Genomic DNA, 24737 nt, shown 5'->3' with positions numbered 1-24737 from the left:
ACTAAATTAGTTATATGGAGGCTAAATATTCATAACTAATATATTATTTTAACTATACAATTAACTTGAAAATTTGTTGCATCAAAATGGTCAAGATCAGATCAGATGCTGCAGGTTCTGTCATGATGATGATAACCGTCAACACAGTTTAGTTGTGATACGAGCTACAGGTCAAATAGACATTATGGGTCAGTATATGGGCTGCTATTCTGGAGTATACCTTGATAACATAAACAGTTTTATTTTTGTGCACACTTCTCATCAAAATTCTAGATAACCTTTTAGTGAAATAGTTTTCTGAACACAATAGTTCCCTTTCGTAAAGGGAACTCCTGCTGCATCAATACTCAATACTTTAGGGAATGCCTTCGGCATGAAGCGTCTGAAGTCAACTATGGAACTATTCCAATCTTGATTGGTGCAACATCATTACGTCACCCGTGACGTCGCATGTGACAGAGATCCAGAAGCTACAAAAGGGTCACAGGAAACAGGAAATGTTAGCTTCTGGTCTTCAGCAAGCGCTCTATGTCATCTTGTCTGTTCTATTTGGTGTTGTTTGTCCCGTGAAAAGAGTATTATTTATGACGAATAAAGAGAAGCTATTCAGGCAGTGTGCGTCCCCTTGCCCACGTTATTTAAGCGAGGGTGACACACACTCGCTTTGTGTAGTTTGTCTGGGAGTGGAGCATGCACGGGTGGTGCTCGAGGGCGCTGTCTGTGCAAACTGTTTTCAGTTGTCTATGAAAAAGCTCCGCTCCCGTTTGAGCTTGTTCGATCAATTAGATAAGGCTTGCGTTACCAGTGCATCAGGTCCCGCGTCTGTTGAGGCAGCGCGCCGCTTGTATGCATGGGATTCGCTCATGGGGCTGGCATATAATACTGAGACGGTTGCGACCCTTTCTCAGTGTTTATTAACCAGCTCCACTAGTCTTGCGCACGGTTCGGAAGCCCGCGCTGCGGCTAAATGTTTGATTTATCTAGCTCCGAGGAGTTAGATATTATCAGCACTGAATCACGTGGATATGGGGATTCGCCACCCCATATTCCCGTTAGTGAGGAGTTGCTGGAGGTTGTAAACAGGGCAGTGGTTAAATTAAATGTTGAATGGCCATATAATAAGCAGGAAGTGACTAAAAAATAAAATAAAAAATATAATAAATAAAATAAATAAATAAATAAATAAAATGGATGAGCGCTTCCTGCAGACCCAGTTACAATCTTCGTGTCAGAGCCTTCCCTTTCTCACTGATCTCCATACTGAGGTATCGAGATCGTGGAAAAATCCATTTTCATCTCAATTATTCCCCCCCATGTATATATTTACTCTCATCCATTAGGGAATCTAATGAGAATGGTTATGAGGTGATGCCTCGGGTTGAGGAATATTTTGCGAAATGTTTTCTCCCCGAGATTGCATCACCCCTGATAGCTCAGACACTTCCCTCCAAATCTCGTGCATCGAATTTGTTAGGGAAAGCATATATGGTGGTGGGTCGAGCCGATGCATGCCTACACACGATGGGGTTATTACAGGCATACCAGGCTGACCTCCTCAAAGAGGTGGATGATAACTGGGAGGTCTCAATCAACGGTATTACTGAATTCCGTAGAGTAGCTGACTTATCTCTCCGTATTATTAAAGAGACGGCCCGTGCTATTGGCCGTTCTATGGCAGCACTAGTCGTCTCAGAGAGACATTTATGGCTTAATCGCTTGGGGATCGGGGAGAAAGACAGGGCTTTCCTTCTCGATGCTCCCCTTTCACCTTCTGGCCTCTTTGGTGACGCGGCAAGAACCGTTGTCGAGAGGCTTCAGGAGGCAGAGCGACAATCAGCTATCCCCAGTTGTCAGTCCAGGTCTCATTGGGTTGCTGCCAGGGGGCAGCCTCATGGGACAGCCGCCAGCTCCTCATATTTTGAGAAGGTTTCCTCTCGTGCCCCCCCGTATAAGGCTTGGGGCCAGAAGAAACATTCTCGCATGAAGCCCTCTATACCGAAGACAGGTCTGAGGACTGTCTCTCGGGCTAAGATGGCTTCAACTAAGAGGTCTTGTCGTAACACGCAGACCCTTATGGGCGTTCCCCCAGGAGAGCGAGTACAGGAGTCTCGCCCCTTATGCAGCCCTTAGAAAACCGATGTTAGCTTCCCGCCGCCGATGGCGCTTCGGGACACATCGGCTTCCAGTGAACACAAATCGCAGTATCTGCCCGAAGACGTTGCGGCCCTGTCGAGTTCGCCGCCTCTCAGGAGGTCTGTAGAGAGCATATTTCGGTTAGTTCCTGCCAGTTAGCTGCTTCAGGTCACCGAAGCCATTTGGAAATTTATAGCCGAGGTCAGTCTAGAGGGACTGGTCCCCATAATGGCATATTTAGACACCCTGAGGGGTCTTCAAAATATAGCCTAGGGGGTCCTGCTTGGAGTGGAGCTAATATACAAATATTATCTACTAAGGGTGGTTCACATGTCGGCCAGCCCCGAGCAGGGTTGGTTCTTGGAACAAGAAGTCTAGTCCCTCTTTACACAGGAAACCTCAAAGCTGGTTCTTCCTTGGTTACGGGAGCCCGGGTTCTACAGCTGGCACTTCATAGTTCCTATGAGGGGGAGGGAGTTAGGCCTTATTTTGGATCTCAAGGTACTGGATCAACCTCCGAGGGGGTTCAGATTCAAGTTACCGACTGTCAGTCAGACCAGCTCTGAGGACTGGTCTGTCGTGTTAGATCCGCAAGCTCCTTAACTCCTCTTTCCCTTCTAACCCCATCACAGGAAGTTTCCGAGATCCGCTTTTGGGGGGAAAAGCGCATCAGTTCTGGACTCTTCCAGTTGGCCTAGCCTTATCCCCTCGCACCTTCACTAAATGTATGGACACGGCCCTTGCTCCATTGAGACTTCAGGGGGTCCGTATCTTATAGATGACTGGCTCATTTTGGCTCAGTCGAAAGAACTACCAATTTAACATCGAGATGTTGTTTTGCGTCATCTGAGGTGCTTGGGGTTAAGACTCAATGTGATGAAAAGTTCCTTAACTCCTCTTCAGAGGTCTACGTTCCTGGGAGTAGAGTGGGACTCAGTTACGATGCGGGCACAATTGTCTCCTGCTCGTATTAATACTATCTTAAACACAATGAAGAGTTTTAAGTTAGGCCAGGCTATCATTGTTAAACACTTTCAAGGAGTTTTGGGTCTTATGGCTGCAGCTTCCACGGTAGTACCCTTTGATCTGCTCCATATGAGGGCCTTGCAGTGGTGGCTCAGGAACAAGGGGTTTTCTCCTCTTGGAAACCCTTTTCGCATGATCAGAGTTACGCGCAGATGCCTTCGTTCTCTTGTCATGTGGAAGAAACCATGGTTCCTGTCTCAAGGCCCGGTTTTGGGAGCACCATGTCAGAGAAAAACTTTGACTACAGATGCGTCCCTCACGGGCTGGGGTGCGGTTATGGAGGGCCGTTACACCCGAGGTACTTGGAAGGACCATCATCTCTCATGGCATATTAATCGCTTGGAGATGTTGGCTGTATTTTTTGCCCTGAGGCACTTCCTTGTGGACCTCAGAGACCATCATGTTCTTGTTAGGACAGACAATATGTCGGTGGTCTCTTATATCAACCGCCAAGGAGGTTTAAGATCTCGCCCTCTTTGTAGACTGGCGCATCAGATTCTTCTTTGGTCCCAGGATAAATTTCTCTCTGTCAGATCTATTTATATTCCTGGGGTTGAAAATTTGGGAGCAGACATCCTGTCGAGGCAGGGTCTGAGGCCCGGGGAATGGCAGCTCCACCCCGAGGTGGTTGAGCTTATATGGAGAGAGTTTGGCCGGGCGGAGGTTGACCTGTTCGCTTCTCATGAGAACTCTCATTGCCCGCTCTGGTACTCTCTTTCACATCCAGCTCCTTTGGGCTTGGATGCCATGGTACAGATGTGGCCAAGGTCACGTCTGTACGCTTTTCCCCCGATCGCTCTGCTCCCTGGGGTTCTTGAGAGGGTCAGGAGGTACGGTGTGAGATTACTACTTGTAGCTCCGTACTGGCCGGCCCGAATTTGGTTCTCGGACCTTATGAGTCTCCTGGAGAGTCCTCCATGGCAAATTCCTATTAGGAGAGATCTTCTGTCGCAGGCCGATGGTACATTACTTCATCCAAGACCACAGTTATGGAGACTATGGGTCTGGCTCCTGAGGGGGTCCCACCCCTAAAACAGGTAAAACCACCGAGGTGGTCAGGTCATCCATCCTAGAACCCACTCTACTAGGAACTAAACAATTAAGTTAGGGAGGGCATTGAACCTAGTGTATTACTGTCCACTGGCTTCAGTACTGGTGTTCCATCCTTCTCTCTAACGGAATCTCCCGTTCATGCTTAAGGGCCTCAGTGGCGGCCTCAGTGCCCTCCGCAAGCCTCTAAGGGTGTGCACGTAGGGACATTCCTACGAAAACTCCATGTTCCTGTAGATTGGAGGATGAATCCTTGTCATCCAGCCTATTGGCATCAGGATGATGGGTTACCCCTGGCACCCATCATGCCCTGTGGATGAGATATATCTATATATGAGTATATATGAATGTATAGGAGAATCTATTGAGTCTGCTTCCTGCTCGTCTTACTCCCTGGAAGAGTGGTGGTGCTGCCCCCTCTTATTTGCTAGCGTGGGAGCCACTCAACATTGTTTTTGCCCGGTACTGAGGTACCTAGATCAATATCAATGTTTATAAATATCATTGATCTTCAGGGCAATATCATGATTCTTCAGGTATTCCATCCTCCATCGCATGTGTCGGATGGTCAAGGTCATAGCCTTTGAGGTTCCTAGGTTAGGCCTCAGGCTGAGAGGAGTCAATCCATCTAGTTATGTATTAAGGGTAGGGAATATTTCCCCTTATTAATAAGACAGTTGGTTATCTAAAACCACTCATATCTGAAGTACAAGGTGCGTTTTTGCCTTCACCTCTCATCTAATACTTTCTACTGTCTGGGGTTCCCATCCATGAGGTCAGTCAAGCCTCTGGCTCCAGACCTCCCCTTCTTACACCAAATCTTATGAACAGGCTAGTTTGGATCTGCCCTCTACTCATTCTATTGTCCGTGAGTGTACAAGATGCTTTATACCAGGGCGTTTTTCTCTCAGTGTGGCGGCGTGGGTATTCATTCCCCAAAGTATTGAGTATCGATGCAGCAGGAGTTCCCTTTACGAAAGGGAACGTCTCGGGTTACTATTGTAACCCTCGTTCCCTGAGTAGGGAACGAAACACTGCATCCCTCAGCCACACTTTTCGCGACCCTGAGAACGACTTGCTTTGACCAATTAGAAGCTAACATTTCCTGGTTCCTGTAACGCTTTTGGATCTCAGTCACATGCGACGTCACGGGTGACGTAATGACGTTGCACAAATCAAGATTGGAATAGTTCCATAGTTGACTTCAGACGCTTCATGCCGAAGGCATTCCCCAAAGTATCGAGTATCGATGCAGCGTCTCGTTCCCTACTCAGGGCGAGGGTTACAATAGTAACCAGAGACGTTTTCCATCAAGCCCAGATTCACTGCATCTCTCTACAGCAGGTCTATGAGTCTCCAGATGTTCACAAACATGCAGTTTCACAAGCCAGTTTTCTCTGTGAGGACGTTTCTCACTCCTCCTGCTTAAAAGCCAGAAAGATCTTAATTTCACACTCTGTGTTCATACTGAAAACCATGATCTAGTGAGCTTTTGCCTTTCTGCTCTGTGAGACGTTTCTGTTCTTATGAGTTTCTTTTAAATTTATATTTATTTGTGTATTTAAATGTTCAAAGAAAAAGACAAATAAATTATCATATCAATCTTTTTTGTAATGTAACAGATATTTAGTTGAGAACTGAATTGACTCTTCTGCAGGTTTGTGAGTCCTGCTGCAGAGGAAGCCTGTCAGTATGTGAATAGAGTTGTGGGAAAAAACCCGTTACTCCAGAGAGAGCTGAATCTGAGTGAACATGAACTAGGAGACACACGAGTGAATCAGATTGCTGCTCTACTGCAGGATAAACACTGTCAACTCAACACACTGATGTGAGTATTGCTCATTTATATATATAATATTACTTTACTTTTCAGGGCTCCAGACTAACTTTTTTTATTAGGAGCGCTGTAGCCCCTGACTTAAACTTTTTGGAGCGCAAGCAGAAAATTTAGGGGCACACCTTAAATCACCTTGCAATGCAATTATTCACATTTCCTCCCAAATAACTGTATTACTGACAAACGCTTTGATAATAATATCACATTTAAATATGATATTATAGTTTTGAAGTGCTGGAAAAAGATGTATAGGCTACTGTTATTATAACCATAGTATACCATAGTTACAGTTAGTGTTACTACATTAAATCCATGGTGAATGTTGCTGATCTGTGGACCTAAAGCCTTCTATAGCTTGTTTGTTCATGGCACATGTTTCTCCTGGTTTCCACGTCAGCGCTGTTTGATCTGATATGGTTTATAACAGAGAATTCTGCATTGAATGTGAATGTTTCTCACTGGATCTCGCAGCGATGTTATTAATTCTGTTGCAAACTCAATGGATTTCTTCTCTGGATCTCCACGATGTAACGGTGTTGCGTGATCGAGATCGGCCCGCGACTGGCGAGAGAAGCTCTGCGCTGTCTATTATTGGTTCAAACTATTAAACGGTCCATGAAGCAGAAATGAGTAGCGCAGTTTTTTTCCGCTTTCATTTTGTTTTGATTTATTAACATGTCACGGCATACTCTATGCTTGAGGCTGAGATTGTGTCTAACTAGCGTATTGTGTTTAAACTGCGAAGTGCCAGCACTGTCTGCAAACTTCGTGTTCGCCGCAGTTCAGGGGTAGCGACTGCAGCATTCGCAGTTCATTAAGTTCGTCTCCTTACAGTTCCTCAAACAGCTGAATTCTCGCAGCCAGTCTTCCCGAAAATGGTGGGTTCGGGCCTTTATCACCTCACAAACCTCTGACTCTGAATCATCATCATCCGACTGTGTCTGTGACATTGATATTTGTCTCCATTTCCTTCCCACAGACGTTTACGCGCGCTCAATTATCTCTAGGACCCTCCCCCTCCACACATTAGCCAGTTACAGTGGCCATTCCCAATTCTTCTCACACTCATCATTGGCCTGCCACACATTCCGGATTCATTGACGCGCCCCTTCCACGTTTAACGTGTAAATTTACTGGTCGCACATGTGTGACTGGATGTAAAATTTAGTCACACACTCTCAAATTATGGTCGCAGAATGCAGTCTGGAGCCCTGCTTTTAAAATGTTAGCTGATGATAATAATATTTCCTCACTTATTTGAGTCAGAGCAGTTTTGAAACTGCCAAAGTCACATGATTTCAGTAAACGAGGCTTTGTTACGTCATAACTGTTTCAAAACGTTTGGAAATGTTAATGGTTCTCCACTGGGGGGCGATGATCTCTGTGAACTCATGAATCATGCAGATTTACTGAGATTGAACAAGTGTCTGTGGGTTTAACCTGATCTCTGATCAGTTTTATACATTTGTAGACATTTTAATTAGACATTAGTATAATTAAAAGGAATAATAGTAGTTAATAGTTTCTTATTGGCCTGTTTAGCTGAGCCATCCATAAAATAAACAAAACAAGCACTGAAAATTGATAAAAGAGCACGTATTATACAGACACTTGATATTTAATCATATTAGATGATTAGTTAATTGCATTTGATAGATTTTACTTTCAATAAAACATTTGTAATGGGTTTGTAGAAGCTGTTTTTATGCAGTTTTTGGCCAGCGTGTGTCATTTCGAAACTACACGCTTACACGCTTAGAGTAACGCTTCAAAACAATGAATCATTTTGCGAAGAAATTGGTTTAATTGATTTGAAGCTTTGAAAAGCTTTGTTTCTCCCATCACTACTGAACGCAAGTGCAGCTTTATTCAAATAAACTTGAACAAAGCTAAAAAAACAAAGACTTGACTGAGAAACATGAAGGTCACCAACAGCAGTTACAGGGAACAAAGCCAGACAGAAGACAATGGTAACATGAAGGCAGGGCCGTACGCAGGATTTATAAAAACTGAGGTCCCACAATTGATGTTGCTAGGGGGGGGGGGGGGGGGGGGTTCGGAGGAAATCTTTGATTTTCCTGATCTACACATGTGCAATTTAAGGTGTTTGAAGGACAAACAAATTGGATATCAATCGCTTTAAAAGCATGTCAGTGAACAGTAGCATAAATTATTTGTCCAGCAGAAAACATATTCTTAAACAATCAGGTTAAATGTTGCAATAAATGATCAACACTACAACATTGAAATGCAGAAATGTTATGCTTATTGTTGACAAAACACAATCACTTATTCCAAACAGGAATGAGAAGTGATTCAATGATTATTTTGCATAGATGTTACATTTCAATCAAACGCCAATGCAATCCTTCTGTGTCCAGAGGCATATGAGCAATATGAGCATCAAAGATCAGTTTCAGCAACTTGTTTCTTTCCTGAATTAATCAATGTTTTTGTGCTAATCAGTTCAATTACAGTTTTTCTCAATTGCTAAAACACAATTTCTGAAACCTTGCTCCATTTTCTGAAAACATTAAAGGGCACCTATTATGCCCCTTTTTACAAGATGTAATATTGGTCTTGGGTGTCCTCAGAATGTATTTGTGAAGTTTCAGCACAAAATACCCCACAGTTAATTTATTATAACCATTTGAAAATGTCATTTTTGGGGCCTGTTTTAAAAAGAGCTGTTTTGGTGTGTACCACCTTAACCCTCTGGGGACGGATTGGGCGGTACCGCCCAAAATGGCATCCTTTTACAAATGTGTAATTATCTTAAAAACTATTAATGATAGAGAGATGCGGCCTTTTTTGCCGTCTTCCTCAGATTCCGCTGAAAACAATGGTATATGGTATACACACTTCCTTGTTGCGTAATACCACTGCGTATAAGGCCAATGAAATCGATGTTGTTAGGAATATTCCACACGCAAAGACCAATGGAAAAATTGCCGCTCGGAGGAATATTTTTCTTACCCAATCAGAAGAAGGTTACCATGACTTATTCTAGCTAATCAGAGGACTCTGTAGCCTTGCAAGGGGTGGGACTATAGTAAGTGATATGATGCAAACAGCCGCGTCGAGTGGAGAAGGAGACAGAGAGCGAACGGAGCAGCGTATTACACACAGAGATTTATATGAGAGACAGAATTATAATATTTATATATATTAGCAATATTTAATATTTATAGCATATTAGCAATTATAGCATTATTATTTTATAGTTTTAGCACTTGTGTGATGGCAAGCAGTAAAATATTTACCTCAGAACAAGCTCTGGAACAATTACTGGAAAGTGACGTTGAGAAATCCGAAGCTGACAGCTTTTTGAAAAAACGCTGTATATAAAGTTCATTATTTCATTGTTCTTTACACTTTTGATTGAACAATTACAAATATCTGTCTAGCAAAGGGTTTGAAATATATATATTTTGTTCAAAAACTGTTCACTATTGTTTTGTGAGGTGTGATTTTCAGTAATAAATGACTAAAATAAAATTTTCGTTTTTGAAATTCTCTAGTTTATTGTACATTTTTTACTCATACTTCCTTTATAAACATTACATGCATTCTTATGTTAGCTTAGGGTCTTCTGAATCCATAGATACCAAACACATGGTGTTCCATCTCCATTAAATATGTTTATAAGGTTTATAAGCCCAAATGTAAAAATAGAGAAAACGGACCAAAAAGGGCTTAGTCCCCAGAGGGTTAAATGTAAATGAGCTGCATATCCCCGCCCTGCTGGACCCAGATGATGAAGAGAGTCCGGCACAGAATAAACACAAAAGAGAATGGACTAAACGTCTCGGAATGGTTATTTGATACATTTATGTACTTACAAAGTTTTAATCGTGTCCCCTTTGCAATTATGGATGTGCAACACACACACACACACGAATTGTGATAACGTTCGCGCAATTTTTTGAAACTACACACACACAAATACTGTGATAACGTTTGCTAAGTACAAACGATTTTTTTTTTTCTTAAGTACAAACGAAATTATATTTATGCCAGGGGTGCTGTTGCGTCATGTTGACATTACTTGTCGTACAGGTGCTTATGTGGCAAATGTGAGAAGATGGCTACAGAACCAGAAAACATATGCAGGGTTGCCAGGTGCCAGCAAGGTTTTCCAGCCCAAAACCTCGTCAAAAACCGCCCAAAAAACCGCCCAATTTTTTGTGTGGCTTGTTTCTCGTTTAAACACATTAAAATCATTAACAAGCTTTAAAATGACCCATTTTTCGACTTAGCCTATCCAATTTTAGAAACAATATTCAATCAAATGAACGCAAAAGTAGGCTACTGACCTCAATCAGACTATTCTACTAAACTATAAGCTTATGTTACGGAAAATAATGCGATCAACTTATCAATGAGTCTCTTTATTGTCAATAAAAGTCACTTTAAAATAATTCAGTAACATAAAAACAGTGGATATATGGACATAAAAAATAACCCACTTTAACATTTCAGTTATTTCAAATGGCAACATAAAACATGCATATTAGGGCTTGGAGAAAAAAAATCGATTTTTTTTTGTGATTTTAAAATCGATTTTTTTATTACAGATATTAATTCAAATTAAATTGCTTTTTTTTTTTTTTTTTTTTTGCCCTTGCTTATAGATGAGGTTGACCGAAGTTATAGCCACTTTCGTTTCAACAGAAGATGAAATGTGTCGTTACAGAGCTGCACCATTCTTTAAAAGTCTGTGATCTCGATTCAAACACCCACGCTTTCTTCTTCCATTTCGTCTGTCTATTAAACCTTTGACAAAATCATATCGCAACATTCAAATCTGTGTTGGCGTGCGTGCGTCACTTTAAGGTAGTGGGAGGCAGAGCCATAGAGAGAAAGAGTTGCGACCAGGCGGGAAGGAAGTCGACCGGAAGTTGAAGCCGGCCGCGTGCCACCATCTTGTAGCAGAACTTCACCTGCAGTTAGCATCCCATTGACTCCCATTCATTTTGGCGTCACTTTGACAGCGAATAACTTTACATCTGAGGCGTTTGAGGACTCCATTTGTCCATTATTTATTTCCAAAGAAACACGACAATGTATAAAATGCTCCATTACCTTGTAGCTTATGTTATGGCCCCGTAGAAGCAGTTTTTATAAAAGTAGGCTAACGATTGCGTCATAACCACGCGACTCTCTGTCGCACAGTAGAGAGATTACCGTATGGACGGGAGGAAAAGCTCGCGGGCAATCGGGGGGACGTAGAGGCAAAATGACAATATAATTAATCAGAATACCTAGCAAAAGTTGCTCCTGCTCCAAGCTCATGGACAATTCCTACTCACACTCTCCGTCTCTGCAAGATTTGGAAGGGAATGATTCAGATTTCTCTTGGCACAGCTACTAGAAGACAGACGGGTTGCTCACGTGGTCCGTGTAACGCTTTGCTCGGTTTGAGTCTGCGCGTCAGGAAAGGAAGTGCTAAGAAATCGCTAAAAATGGGCTTCACTTGTCTCAATTGAGTTCCAATGGGGTCGCTGTGTCCATTTCTTTTACTGTCTATGGTTGCGACACTCCCATAGACCTCCGTTGTAAATAATGGCGGCGCTTTTAACCGCCTACTTCCGGGATTTGAAGATCGGATTAGTTCCAAACACTGTCATTTGGTCGTTGGACACCATTCACTTACATTGCTGCGCGTCGAGTTGTTCCAGAGGTAAATTGCTGAAATATCGACCTCTTTTGAATTGTCAGCTGTCTATATTGTATCAGAGGCCCTTTGCGATGCTTATACTGGTCTTCATTTGTATATGCACGGCGTAATTATTTATATTTTATGTTGGTTGTTTCAACCAATTTTCAAGCACTGCCTGCAGCTAGTTAGGTAGCGCGACTTCGCCAGCTGTGACAAGAGCTCGGTAATGAATCGCTGCCACCTTTATAGCGACTTCATTCATTTTAATCTTAATTAAATTTTTTGGGATACTAACTTTTCATTATGTTTTGTTGTCTTGAGTGAAGCAGCTTGTGAGAACAATGCTGGACCTCTAGGATTGTTATGGCCATCACCAGTCCTGTCTGTTTCATCGATCACCTGCCCCTGGTTTTTGTTTTTCTTGTTCACACACACTCTGTAATGTGCCGGAGAAAGCAGGCGGAAGCAAGGATCTAAGCGCAAGTTTTTAATGAAATAAACATAGAACAAATAATAAAGAACTTCAGGGAAAAAGAAACAAAACCACGAGCATGACAAGACTAGAAGCAACCCTTACATGTACAACAACTGACAAAGTAACAAGTGAAACACAAGGGCTATAAATACACAGGGACCAACAAGCTAAACAAGATAACAAGGGGGTGTGGCTAATTAGAAACACCTGGGGATACTAATAAACTAGAAAAACTACAAAGGACTACAAAACATGACACAGAACAGGAAATAACTAAAGTCCACACAAGACGAGGGAAACACAAGACAGGAATCATGACAGAGCCCACCCTTTAAGGAGCGGATTCCAGACGCTCCACACAAAATAAATAAAGGTCAAGGAGGGTGGTGGAGCAGAGGTGGAACGGGGGAGGGATGGAGGGCCAGGTCCGTGGAATTGAAGAGGACCTAGAGACTGTGGCAAAACGGGAGACCAGGGCGGAGCAGGCAGTGCAGGCGGCCAGGGCGTAGCAGGTAGTGCAGGCGGCCAGGGCGTAGCAGGCAGTGCAGGCGGCCAGGGCGGAGCAGGCGGCCAGGGCGGAGCAGGTAGTGCAGGCGGCCAGGGCGGAGCAGGTGGCCAGGGCGGAGATGAACCTCCAGGCGGCCAGGGAGGAGACGAACCTTCAGGCGGCCAGGGCGGAGACGAACCTTCAGGCGGCCACGGCGGAGAAGATCCTTCGGGCGGCCACGGCGGTGAAGACCCTTCGGGCGGCCACGGCGGTGAAGACCCTTCGGGCGGCCACGGCGGTGAAGACCCCTTGGGCGTCCACGGCGGTGAAGACCCTTCGGGCGGCCTTCGGGCGGCCACGGCGGTGAAGACCCTTCGGGCGGCCACGGCGGTGAAGACCCTTCGGGCGGCCACGGCGGTGAAGACCCTTCGGGCGGCCACGGCGGTGAAGACCCCTCGGGCGGCCAGGGCTGAGACGACCCTTTGGGCGGCCAGGGCGGAGACGACCCTTCGGGCGGCCAGGGCGGAGACGACCCTTCGGGCGGCCAGGGCGGAACAGGAGACCACCCCTCTGGCGGTCCTGGTGGATCGGGCTGGTCCGGAGGTGTATTGCCCCCCCCCAAAATTTTCTTGGGGAGGCTCCCCGGTAAAGAGTCCTGGACCAGCGATGAAGAGGGCTTTGAGCTTGGCAGGACCAGCGGCGAAGAGGGCTCTGAGCTGGGCAGGACCAGCGGCGAAGAGGGCTCTGAGGTGGGCAGGACCAGCGGCGAAGAGGGCTCTGAGCTGGGCAGGACCAGCGGCGAAGAGGGCTCTGAGCTGGGCAGGACCAGCGGCGAAGAGGGCTCTGAGCTGGGCAGGACCAGCGGTGAAGAGGGCTCTGAGCTGGGCAGGACCAGCGGTGAAGGCTTTGAGCTGGGCAGGACCAGCGGTGAAGGCTTTGTGCTGGGCAGAACCAGCGGTGAAGGCCTTGTGCTGGGCAGGACCAGCGGTGAAGGCTTTGTGCTGGGCAGGACCAGCGGTGAAGGCTTTGTGCTGGGCAGGACCAGCGGTGAAGGCTTTGTGCTGGGCAGGACCAGCGGTGAAGGCTTTGTGCTGGGCAGGACCAGCGGTGAAGGAGACTCTGGGATGGCGTGAAGCTCTGGATCGGCAGAAGTGACGTGAACAGTCTCTGGATCAGCAGAAGTGACGTGAACAGTCTCTGGATCAGCAGAAGCGACGTGAACAGTCTCTGGATCAGCAGAAGCGACGTGAACAGTCTCTGGATCAGCAGAAGCGACGTGAACAGTCTCTGGATCAGCAGAAGTGACGTGAACAGTCTCTGGATCAGCAGAAGCGACGTGAACAGTCTCTGGATTAGTAGAAGTGACGTGAACAGTCTCTGGATCAGCAGAAGCGATGTGAACAGTTTCTGGATCAGCAGAAGTGACGTGAACAGTCTCTGGATCAGCAGAAGTGACGTGAACAGTCTCTGGATCAGCAGAAGTGACGTGAACAGTCTCTGGATCAGCAGAAGTGACGTGAACAGTCTCTGGATCAGCAGAAGCGACGTGAACAGTCTCTGGATCAGCAGAAGCGACGTGAACAGTTTCTGTGGTGGCCATCTTGTCCAAAGACACAGGCTCGGCAGACGTGACGTGAACAGGCTCGGCATCAGCCATCTTGTCTGAAGACACAGGCTCGGCAGACGTGACGTGAACAGGCTCTGTGGCGGCCATCTTGTCCGAAGACACAGGCTCGGCAGACGTGACGTGAACAGGCTCGGCGTCGGCCATCTTGTCTGAAGACACAGGCTCGGCAGACGTGACGTGAACAGGCTCGGCGTCGGCCATCTTGTCTGAAGACACAGGCTCGGCAGACGTGACGTGAAGTGCAGGCTTGGCTGGTATGGCATGATGTGCAGGCTCGGCTGGACTGGCGTGAAGTGCAGGCTCAGCTGGACTGGCGTGAAGTTTCTCCACCTCCCCTACAGTGAAGGGGGAACCACAAAACTGCAGGACAAAGTCAATGTACTGTACCAGGGTCCAGCTGGGGTCTTCCTCTGGTAAATTTAAGCTAATGTCCTGTTCTAGTCCACTCCAGAAACAGTCCTTCAGCCTAGCCTCGTTCCCAGGAACAAGATGACTATAAAAAAGGAACTCCTCCACATAACTTTCGATGCTGCGATTATCTTGAAAAATAGAACAAATTTTGCTCAGTGGGTCCCAGCTAGTACTTGCTAGATCCATAGTCGGTCAGTTGTTCTGTAATGTGCCAGAGAAAGCAGGCGGAAGCAAGGATCTAAGCGCAAGTTTTTAATGAAATAAACATAGAACAAATAATAAAGAACTTCAGGGAAAAAGAAACAAAACCACGAGCATGACAAGACTAGAAGCAACCCTTACATGTACAACAACTGACAAAGTAACAAGTGAAACACAAGGGCTATAAATACACAGGGACCAACAAGCTAAACAAGATAACAAGGGGGTGTGGCTAATTAGAAACACCTGGGGATACTAATAAACTAGAAAAACTACAAAGGACTACAAAACATGACACAGAACAGGAAATAACTAAAGTCCACACAAGACGAGGGAAACACAAGACAGGAATCATGACACACTCACACAAACACACATTTTTTTGTTGTCTGTCATTGTTTAATAAAAAATATTTTATTTGAAAACCTTCATTTGTATCAGCCATGCTTAATTGATGTCTATAGTTTTGATAATATGTGTGTCATGGCTTAATCTTAAAATTATATTCTTAGTCTTGAGCTAGCTTTTATAAGCGAATTCTGAACGGACCGCCACGGCAGACCACTTTGCGTGATCAAAGGTAGGCTAATGGCTGAATCGGAATTTATAAGCAAAATCACGGGAATCAATAGCCTAATACAGCCCAGTTGTGCTAAAATAAATATGAGACGTCCATCATCAGATGAATGATATGGAAAAGTTAAGTTAGAGCCGCTAAAGCCAGTGTTACTACCCATGCGAACATGAACACTAAGTTCAGTTCAGTTCAACTTTATTGGCAGACTCAAGGTCCATTAGAAAACCATACAACATTCCAGGAACACACATATACAACACAACAACAAACAGACAATTACCAATTATAAAAGACAGTTATACCAGTGCCTCCACAGCTGTGACTGGTATCGCACAACACTTTCACTAGGATTTGCCAGTAACTTAATAATACCATTCTGAGAACCATCCAGCCGACCAATAAATTTGTACATCAGATTTCTCAATAAAGCCTGAAAAGTGTTGACTCTTGCCTTACAAAACAATTCACTTGCACTACACCACCTAGGTTTTTGAAGCAATATTCGCATACAGTCATTATAAGCCACCTGAAGCTTATGTATGGTTGTCTTTTTAAACTTGGCCCACAATGGGGCAGTGTAGAGAGGAGTACAGTAGGCTTGAAAGAGCCTTATCTTAACATTGTCTGAACACATATAGAATTTTCTTGCTAACATGTTAGCTTGAGCATAAAGCATACGACACTGCCTATACATGTCATCATCATCAGACAATTGATCTGTGAGGAAGTGCCCCAGGTATTTTGTTTTATTACAAACACCTAGCACTTTACCTGCCAAATAAAAAACTGGAAAGTTGAGGTCTTTGTCCCCTTTTGTTCTGCATATCATGACAACACTCTTCTTAGCATTATACTGCACGTCATATTTGAGCCCATAATCAGAACATATATTCAACAACTGTTGAAATCCAGCACTGCTAGGGGAAACAATAGCCAGATCATCGGCATACATAAAATGATTTATTAAAACGTTACCAATCATACAACCGGTTTTGCCGCCTCTTAGTTGTTCTGATAAGTCATTCATATACAGGTTGAAAAGGGCCGGGGAGAGTAACCCCCCTTGTCTTACTCCATTACCAACACTAAACGGAGGGGAGACACTATTACCCCATCTGACCTGCATACTCTGGTTGGCATAACAGTATGCCAAGATTCGTATCATGCTGTCAGGCACGCCCCTTAGTTTCATTTTCAGGAACAACTTCCGATGATTGACTCGGTCAAAAGCTTTAGAGGCATCTATAAAACCAATTAAAACAGAGGAGTTTTGCCTCCTGTCCACTTCAACTACTTCTTTCAAGGCATATATACACAAATCAGTACCATGTTTAGCCTTAAAGCCAAACTGGTTGTCTGTAGTTTCAATATACTCACTCAAACGATATAATATAATCCTCTCTAAAACTTTAGATAACACACTGGCTAGTGTGATTGGCCTATAATTCTCCATGCTTCCAACCTTGCCAGCCTTGTCTTTAATGACAGGCACAAGAGTAACGGCTAACATCGAGTCTGGTAACATTCCATGAGTCATAAATCCATTAAAGCAAAAGGCAAGGAGAGCTGCAACCTTTGGACTTGCATACTTAAGGTGCTCTGCTATGATTTGATCTGAGCCACTTGCTTTATTTTCAGATAACTGAGAAATTGCTTGATGAACCTCATGAGTTGTGATTCCCAATATGTCTCTTTTGGCAATATTGCCCACTTTATAAGGATCACTATTGACGCAATTAAATAAAGCAGAGTAATGTTGCCTCCACAACTCCGTTATATTATCGACTCCCGAAATTCCCTCAATAGTGCATGGTGTCACGGCTTTGCCGGGCTCCTCCTCCTGTCTGTGTGTTGCGTCTGTCTCCTACAGGTGAGCTGGGCGCAGGTGTTTGGAGTTGTGCTAATCAGTTCCTGGTCTAGGTCTTTAAAAACGCTTTAGATGAGACCAGAGGGAGATCGCCGCCGTTGTTTCATCTCTCCCGCACCGTTTAGGATTATTGTTTTGTTTATTCACTACACCGCACTATACTGATTGCATACACTGTTATTTTTCAAAGCCAACTTCATTACTGACTGTATGAAATCTATTTTGTTAAAATTTTCTTTATTTAATAAATTTATTTATATTGCTATTCCGCGTGTTGTCTTTCCCTACTCTGTTGCTTGCTTTGAGCCAGGCTTGTAACAGATTTGGGGATCTCGTCCGGGATTTTTGAACCATCGATCGGTAAATATGCGTTTTTTTGCATTTCTCAATTGAGTTTGAGTATTTAATAGTGTTCGTTGTTAAACGCACTTTAGTATTGTAGGCCGTTTTGATTAACGTGCCTAATTTGTTGACTGTATTCGGATCCTATGGTTATCCGGCGCAGTAAGTTTGGGCATTTAACGCATGGTAAATTATTGGGAAAGACATGCATGCGGATCAGTTAATTAGGTTTTGATTTTTTTTTGTATTACGTCGGTGCGGGAGACAAGGAGATAATTTGGGTTGTTTGTGCCTGGGGTTGTTTAAATACAGCCAGGTTAAAGTATTGCGGGTGGTTCATTGTTGGGTAGGTGCGGGCCTTCGCTGTGTTTGCGAGACAAAAATAAATAAATAAATAATTGATGGTGTAGCGATTGGAGCTTTGCGAACCCCTGCTTGTTTGTTATTTTAGTTTTTTGTTTTTGTGCTATATCCTGGGCGGAGGACACAGTCGTGGATGCCTGCTTTAACGTCATTTTGTCGGGGAAGTTAGGTGCCGCTGATATCGTGATTAAAAATCTCCGTTCTTGGGGTATGCATGAAGTGGATCGATGTGTGCAGGACAGCTCCGTTTGTTTTTGTCTTGTAGCTGCAGTGTGGTGGCCGCACTTACATTGATAAATGTGCTCATTTAAACATTTTTGTTTAAGGGTTAAAGTAAAACGGCAAAGGAAATAAATGGATACTTTGGATAATTTTTTTGCTGCTCCATCAGATCAGGTTTTAGATACGTTGACTAAGGAGCAGTTGTGTGACGTTAGTGAACATTATAATTTTGAATTGGGCTTGAAAAAAAATGCGAAATTGGCACAGATAAGGCAGGCGGTTAGAACTAAATTGGCTGAAAGAAAAGTTCTCCCATCAATAGCTTCAATGGATGAGTTGGAGCCTGAAGGTGCTTCAACGCCACTGGAAACATTGGGTGAGTCTCGCAGTAATTTTGGTCTTACCTTTGAACAACAAAAAGAGCTGTTAGAAATGCAACAAAGAGAGAGAGAAGCTGAACGTAGAGAGAGAGAAGCTGAACGTCAATTAGAATATAATAAAATCAAAAGTGATCGAGAAATTGCTTTAGAACGTCTTAGGTTGATTGCAGAAGGGAAAATTAGAGGTGATACTGGTGGTGATGTTCCGATTGGACCAGCGCGCACCCCTGATATCTCTAATATGGCCAGATTGCTACCAAGGTTTAATGAGAAAGATCCGGATGTGTTCTTTTCACTGTTTGAAAGTGTGGCAGATGATCGTTGTTGGAGTGATTCTGAGCGAACATTGTTACTCCAGAGCGTTCTAGTTGGAAAAGCGCAGGAGGCGTTTATTGCTTTGTCGGTGCCTGAAAGAAAGATTTATAAAAGCGTGAAAGATGCTGTGCTTAAAGTATACGAGTTAGTTCCGGAGGCATATAGGCTGCGATTTCGAAACTGGAAGAAGGGAGAAAAGCAGACTTACACAGAGGTAGTAAGAGAGCTGAATTGTCATTTCAATCGTTGGTGTGCTGCAGTAGGCGTCTCTACCTTTGAAGAGTTGTGTAATTTAATTGTTTTAGAGCAATTTAGAAACATCCTCCCTGATCGAATCGCAGTATATATAAACGAGCGGAAGGTAAAAACGGCAGCAGACGCCGCAGTTTTATCTGATGTCGTTTTATCTTTACGTTTTAACGCACAGGCAAAATTTTAAAGAATATAATCCAGGAAGGGGCTACCGCGAGCAGCGCTTTGGACGTTTCAGTGAACGTTCAGGAATTTCTAATACTGCCACTAGTCAGTCAGTTGCCAAGGAGCAGTCTCGTGGCAAGGCAGATCCGGATGCTTGTCGTTACTGTTTTGAGAAGGGGCATTGGAAGAACGAGTGTCCAGCCTTGAAAGAGAGGGGCCAGAGGAGCAAACCTGGCGCGGCAAGACCTGTTGCTCTTGCCGTTTCTGGTGCGCGCGCACGGTCTGAGTTCATCCACACAGAGATTAGGTCAAACCCTGAAGTGGGTGTGGCCTCCTCTAACTTGTCTGCAGACAGTCTTGTGGGATCTAGCCAGTATAGCCGTTCTAATGTAATTGAAGCCGATGTCAATGATTACTCTCCTTTCATTACAGATGGTTTCGTATCGTTGGTGGGCAGTTCTGCAAAGGTGCCAGTTAAAATTCTTAGAGATACGGGGGCCTGTGAATCTTTTCTTCTAGAGTCGGTTTTGCCTCTTTCTAGTGAGTCCAGCACTGGTAATGTTTTAGTGAGGGGAATTGGGTTGCAAGTTGTAACTGTTCCTCTGCATAGAATTGAGCTACAGTCAGACCTGGTTCAGGGTGAGGTTGTCATTGCTGTGCGCCATTCGTTGCCTGTAGATGGTGTACATCTCATCTTGGGTAATAACTTGGCTGGAGAGCGTGTTTGGCGTGATGTGTCGCCACCTGTGGTGGTTAAGAGTGTTCCATCTATCCCATCAGGACCTGATAGTAGCCTGCAGAGCTTACCTGAGGTGTTTTCTGCCTGTGCAGTAACACGTGCCATGAACCGTGCCTCTGGAACTGAGGTTTTAGAGAAAAATCTTAAGCCTGATTTACAGTCTATTGTTTTGCCAGATTTGCCATCTTCTCTGTCCTTTAGTGATTTTGTTGTAGCTCAGAAGGAGGACTCAACATTGAGTGAACTGTTTGCTGGGGTTTTGCCTGTTGAGGAGCGACATAGTGCAGCGAGGGGTTATTTTGTTCAGGATGGGTTGTTGGTTCGTAAGTGGATGCCTCAGACTAATGAGATGTTAGAAGATCCTGTTTTCCAGATAGTAGTGCCTGTGAAGTTTAGAGACTTGATACTACAGACGGCTCATGGTGATATAGCGGGCCATTTAGGTGTGCGGAAGACATATGACAGACTTATGAAGTACTTCTATTGGCCTTGCCTAAAGAAGGATGTGGCATGCTTCATTAAGACCTGTCATACATGTCAGCTAACTGGAAAGCCTAATCAGGTGATCAAGCCAGCTCCACTTTACCCTATTCCAGCTTTAGGGAACCCATTTGAGTATTTGCTAATTGACTGTGTTGGACCACTGCCTCCATCTAAGTCAGGATGTGTTTACCTTTTGACTGTGATGTGTCAGGCCACCCGTTACCCCGCTGCCTATGCATTACGTACAATTTCTACCAAGTCGGTGGTGAAGGCTCTCTCTCAGTTTATCTCTATCTTTGGCATCCCCCAGATTATTCAGAGTGATAGAGGCTCTAATTTTACATCACGTATGTTTTCAGAAGTTCTTGAGCAGCTGCATGTTAAACATCAGCTTAGTAGTTCATATCACGCCCAGAGCCAAGGCTCTTTGGAGCGTTTTCAACAGACGCTCAAGTCACTGCTTAGGGGTTACTGTGTTCAGCTCAGCAAAGACTGGGAGGAAGGGCTTCCATGGTTGTTGCTTGCGGCACGTGAGGTAACACAGGAAAGTACAGGTTTCTCACCTAATGATTTGGTGTTCGGCCATAGAGTTCGGGGGCCTTTAGCTGTCCTGCAGGATAAGCTGAAGTGTCCTGAGAGTCCTACTAACTTGTTGGAGTATGTGAACGGCTTCCGCCGGAAATTGTTCTTAGCTTGTGAGATGGCTGTAGAAAATCTGACTAAGGCTCAGAAGAAAATGAAGAGCTGGTATGACCGCCGGGCTGAGCCGAGAGTGTTCAGTCCTGGAGATCAGGTTCTGGCACTGTTGCCGATAGCCGGTTCTCCCTTTCTTGCTAAATATTCAGGTCCCTACACGGTGGTTCGGCAGGTGTCAGACCTGAACTATCTAGTTTCAACTCCTGATCGTAGGCGTAATACGCAACTCTGTCACATTAATCTTTTGAAACCTTATTACAGTAGGTCTTCGGTTTCTGGGGCAGCAGAGACTGGTGATCAGGTTAAGTCAGTTGCTTTGGCTGTAAGTGCTGGGATATCTAGTTTCTCTCCCCACATGGTGGCAGCGTGTGGTGATGAGGATGTGGTTAGCCCAGACGACTGTGTGCTTCAGCCTCGGTTGAAGAACTCAGAGAAGTTGTCTAAGTTGGACACATTACTTGGGCATTTGTCCAAGGAGAGGGCATTAGAAGTTGAGTCGTTGATTTTTAACTTTCCTGCTTTGTTTTCAGACACACCGTCATGCACTCATTTGATCAAGCACGACATTGATGTGGGTGACACTGAGCCGATAAGGCAAAGGTTTTATCGGGTGTCACTCGAGAAACAGCAGCACCTAGAGGCAGAGGTGAAGTATCTCTTGAATAATGGTTTGGCAGAACCCTCTTATTCCAGTTGGGCTTCACCTTGCATTCTAGTTAGTAAACCTGACGGAACGTATAGATTTTGTACCGATTATAGGAAGCTAAATAACATCACAAAGCCAGATTCTTTTCCGCTTCCAAGGGTTGAAGACTGTGTTGACCGGGTAGGATCGGCCAGGTTCGTAAGTAAATTTGATTTACTTAAAGGCTACTATCAAGTTCCTTTGACACCTCGGGCTCAGGAGGTTTCAGCCTTTATAACGCCGTCTGGCCTGTATTCGTACTCTGTGATGAGCTTTGGGTTGCGAAATGCGCCCGCCACATTTCAGCGACTAATGAACCGCGTAGTCTCTGGTTTACAGGGCTGTGCTGTTTATTTGGACGATGTGGTCGTGTATAGTGACGGATGGTCTGAACATCTTGAGCGTATCCAGGCTCTTTTTACGCGGTTAGTTGAAGCTCGTCTCACTGTAAATCTCGCTAAGTGCGAGTTTGCCCAGGCGACAGTTGTTTATTTGGGGAAGGTGGTGGGGCAAGGCCAGGTGAGGCCTGTGCACGCTAAGGTGGTGGCTATCGATAATTTCCCTGTTCCAGCTACCAAACCTGAGCTCAGACGTTTTTTAGGAATGGTGGGGTATTATCGTGGCTTCTGTGCTAACTTTTCCACTGTAGTTGCCCCATTGACCGACCTTTTGAAGGGCCGTATTAAATTTGATTGGACTTCGATTTGTCAGGCCGCATTCGATAATGTGAAGTTGTTGTTAACATCTGCTCCTGTTTTAATGGCTCCCCGCATGGACCAGTCATTCCAGATGCAGGTCGACGCTAGCCACGTGGGTGCTGGAGCTGTGCTTCTGCAGAGGGATGAGCAAGGCGTAGATCGGCCAGTGTGTTTCTTCTCAAAAAAGTTTAACCGCCACCAGTTAAATTACTCGACCATCGAGAAAGAAACACTAGCTTTAATCTGGGGATTACAACACTTTGATGTTTATTTAAGTGGGGGTGCTGTTCCGGTTACCATTTATTCTGATCACAACCCACTAACGTTCTTATATTCTCTAAAGAGCCCAAGTCAGCGCCTTATGCGCTGGGTGTTATTTTTACAACCGTATAGCCTACTGATCCGGCACATTCGGGGTGTGGACAACATCATGGCTGACGCTTTGTCCCGTGCCCCGTGTGAGCCGGAGTGAGTCAGTGTCTTGTCCTGTCTGTTTCTCTCTCTCTTGTATCTCCTATCTCTTTCTCTGCCTAGTCTCCTTAAAATTTGGCTTTCCAGGTACCGGGACTTGCTGGGGCCTCGAGTTTGAGGGAGGGTAGTTGGAATTACTGGGGAGTGGAGGGAAGGGGGGGCCTGCTGGACTCAAGTAGCCATTTTGCATCTGCTTTGCAGGCTTGGGCGGAGTGTCCAAGTCATAACCCCTAGACAAAGTTAAGTATTTTTAACATTTGATGTTTATTCACAAAAGAAAAAGAAATTATATATTGATGTGATATGTATGTTCGTTATTTGATATGTTTGGGTGCTAAGGGGAGCGGTGTAATTTTTCCAGAGTCTCTCTTTGAGAGGTCTCTGTCGTAAGGGGGGGGGTGTCACGGCTTTGCCGGGCTCCTCCTCCTGTCTGTGTGTTGCGTCTGTCTCCTACAGGTGAGCTGGGCGCAGGTGTTTGGAGTTGTGCTAATCAGTTCCTGGTCTAGGTCTTTAAAAACGCTTTAGATGAGACCAGAGGGAGATCGCCGCCGTTGTTTCATCTCTCCCGCACCGTTTAGGATTATTGTTTTGTTTATTCACTACACCGCACTATACTGATTGCATACACTGTTATTTTTCAAAGCCAACTTCATTACTGACTGTATGAAATCTATTTTGTTAAAATTTTCTTTATTTAATAAATTTATTTATATTGCTATTCCGCGTGTTGTCTTTCCCTACTCTGTTGCTTGCTTTGAGCCAGGCTTGTAACAATGGTAACAGAGTATTAACCTTGTTTAGAGCTCTTACCTCCCTCCAAAAGTCAGTGGTATTATTACAAAGTAGCTTTTCAGCCAAAGAGTCTGCTCTCATGACTTGCTCGTATTTGCTAACATAACGAACTGCATATTTATACCTAGCATTAGTAATCTTTTTAAGGTCCAGGACAGGCCCCTGTCTGGGTCTACCAGCCAGAACCCAAGCTTTAAATGCCTCCTTGGCTTCCGCCCTATGTGCAGCCACAAACTTATTCCAACCTGGCTTGATGTTATGTGGCTTATCAGAGCAAGTAAAGTATGATCTACTTGCCTTATACATAGCATCCACAATAGAATCATACATTGCACATAAAGCTTCACAATGAGCATTGTCATTACAATTTACATTAGAGCACATAACTGCACTTTTTGGCAAATATACACTACTCAGAAGAACATCTGTTTTCCTACAATATAACAAAACATCCTCATTTGAGAGCTTAGCCCAATCCAGTTTAGCTTTACAAGCACTATTACCCACATTGGTCATTTCAGGAAGACTGTCAACATCAAGCAACATAACAAACGGGACATGATCAGACATGGACGTTTCATACAAGATTTTCATTGATCGCAAACAAGCATGGGCATCTGCAGTGCTAATACAATGATCAAGCCATGATGTTGTATGCCAGGCTTCACTTATGTAAGAATAGCTATCTGCAGGTAACAACAATTGGCTGGATAATATAAGGTTATTGTCTTCACAAAACTGTAACATATGTTTAGCAAAAGCTGAGCTTCTGTCTGAAAGA

The 24737-nt window shown here is 44.5% G+C and overlaps 1 protein-coding gene across 1 annotated transcript in view; it reads left to right on the top strand.

The window, feature by feature from the left end:
* Window positions 1-24737, top strand: part of LOC307167879 (NACHT, LRR and PYD domains-containing protein 12-like) — a gene marked incomplete at its 3' end in the record, with an annotated part of 147578 nt that overhangs the window by 25254 nt on the left and 97587 nt on the right. The window contains exon 12 of the mRNA XM_079887185.1: window positions 5867-6037. Within this exon, the coding sequence (XP_079743311.1) occupies window positions 5867-6037 (171 nt within the window). The remainder of the gene's footprint in view (window positions 1-5866; window positions 6038-24737) is intronic.

Source organism: Squalius cephalus (genome assembly GCF_949319135.1).
Source record: "Squalius cephalus genome assembly, chromosome: 11".
NCBI classification, from domain to species: domain Eukaryota; kingdom Metazoa; phylum Chordata; class Actinopteri; order Cypriniformes; family Leuciscidae; genus Squalius; species Squalius cephalus.
This window is presented reverse-complemented; position numbering and strand designations above follow the sequence as displayed.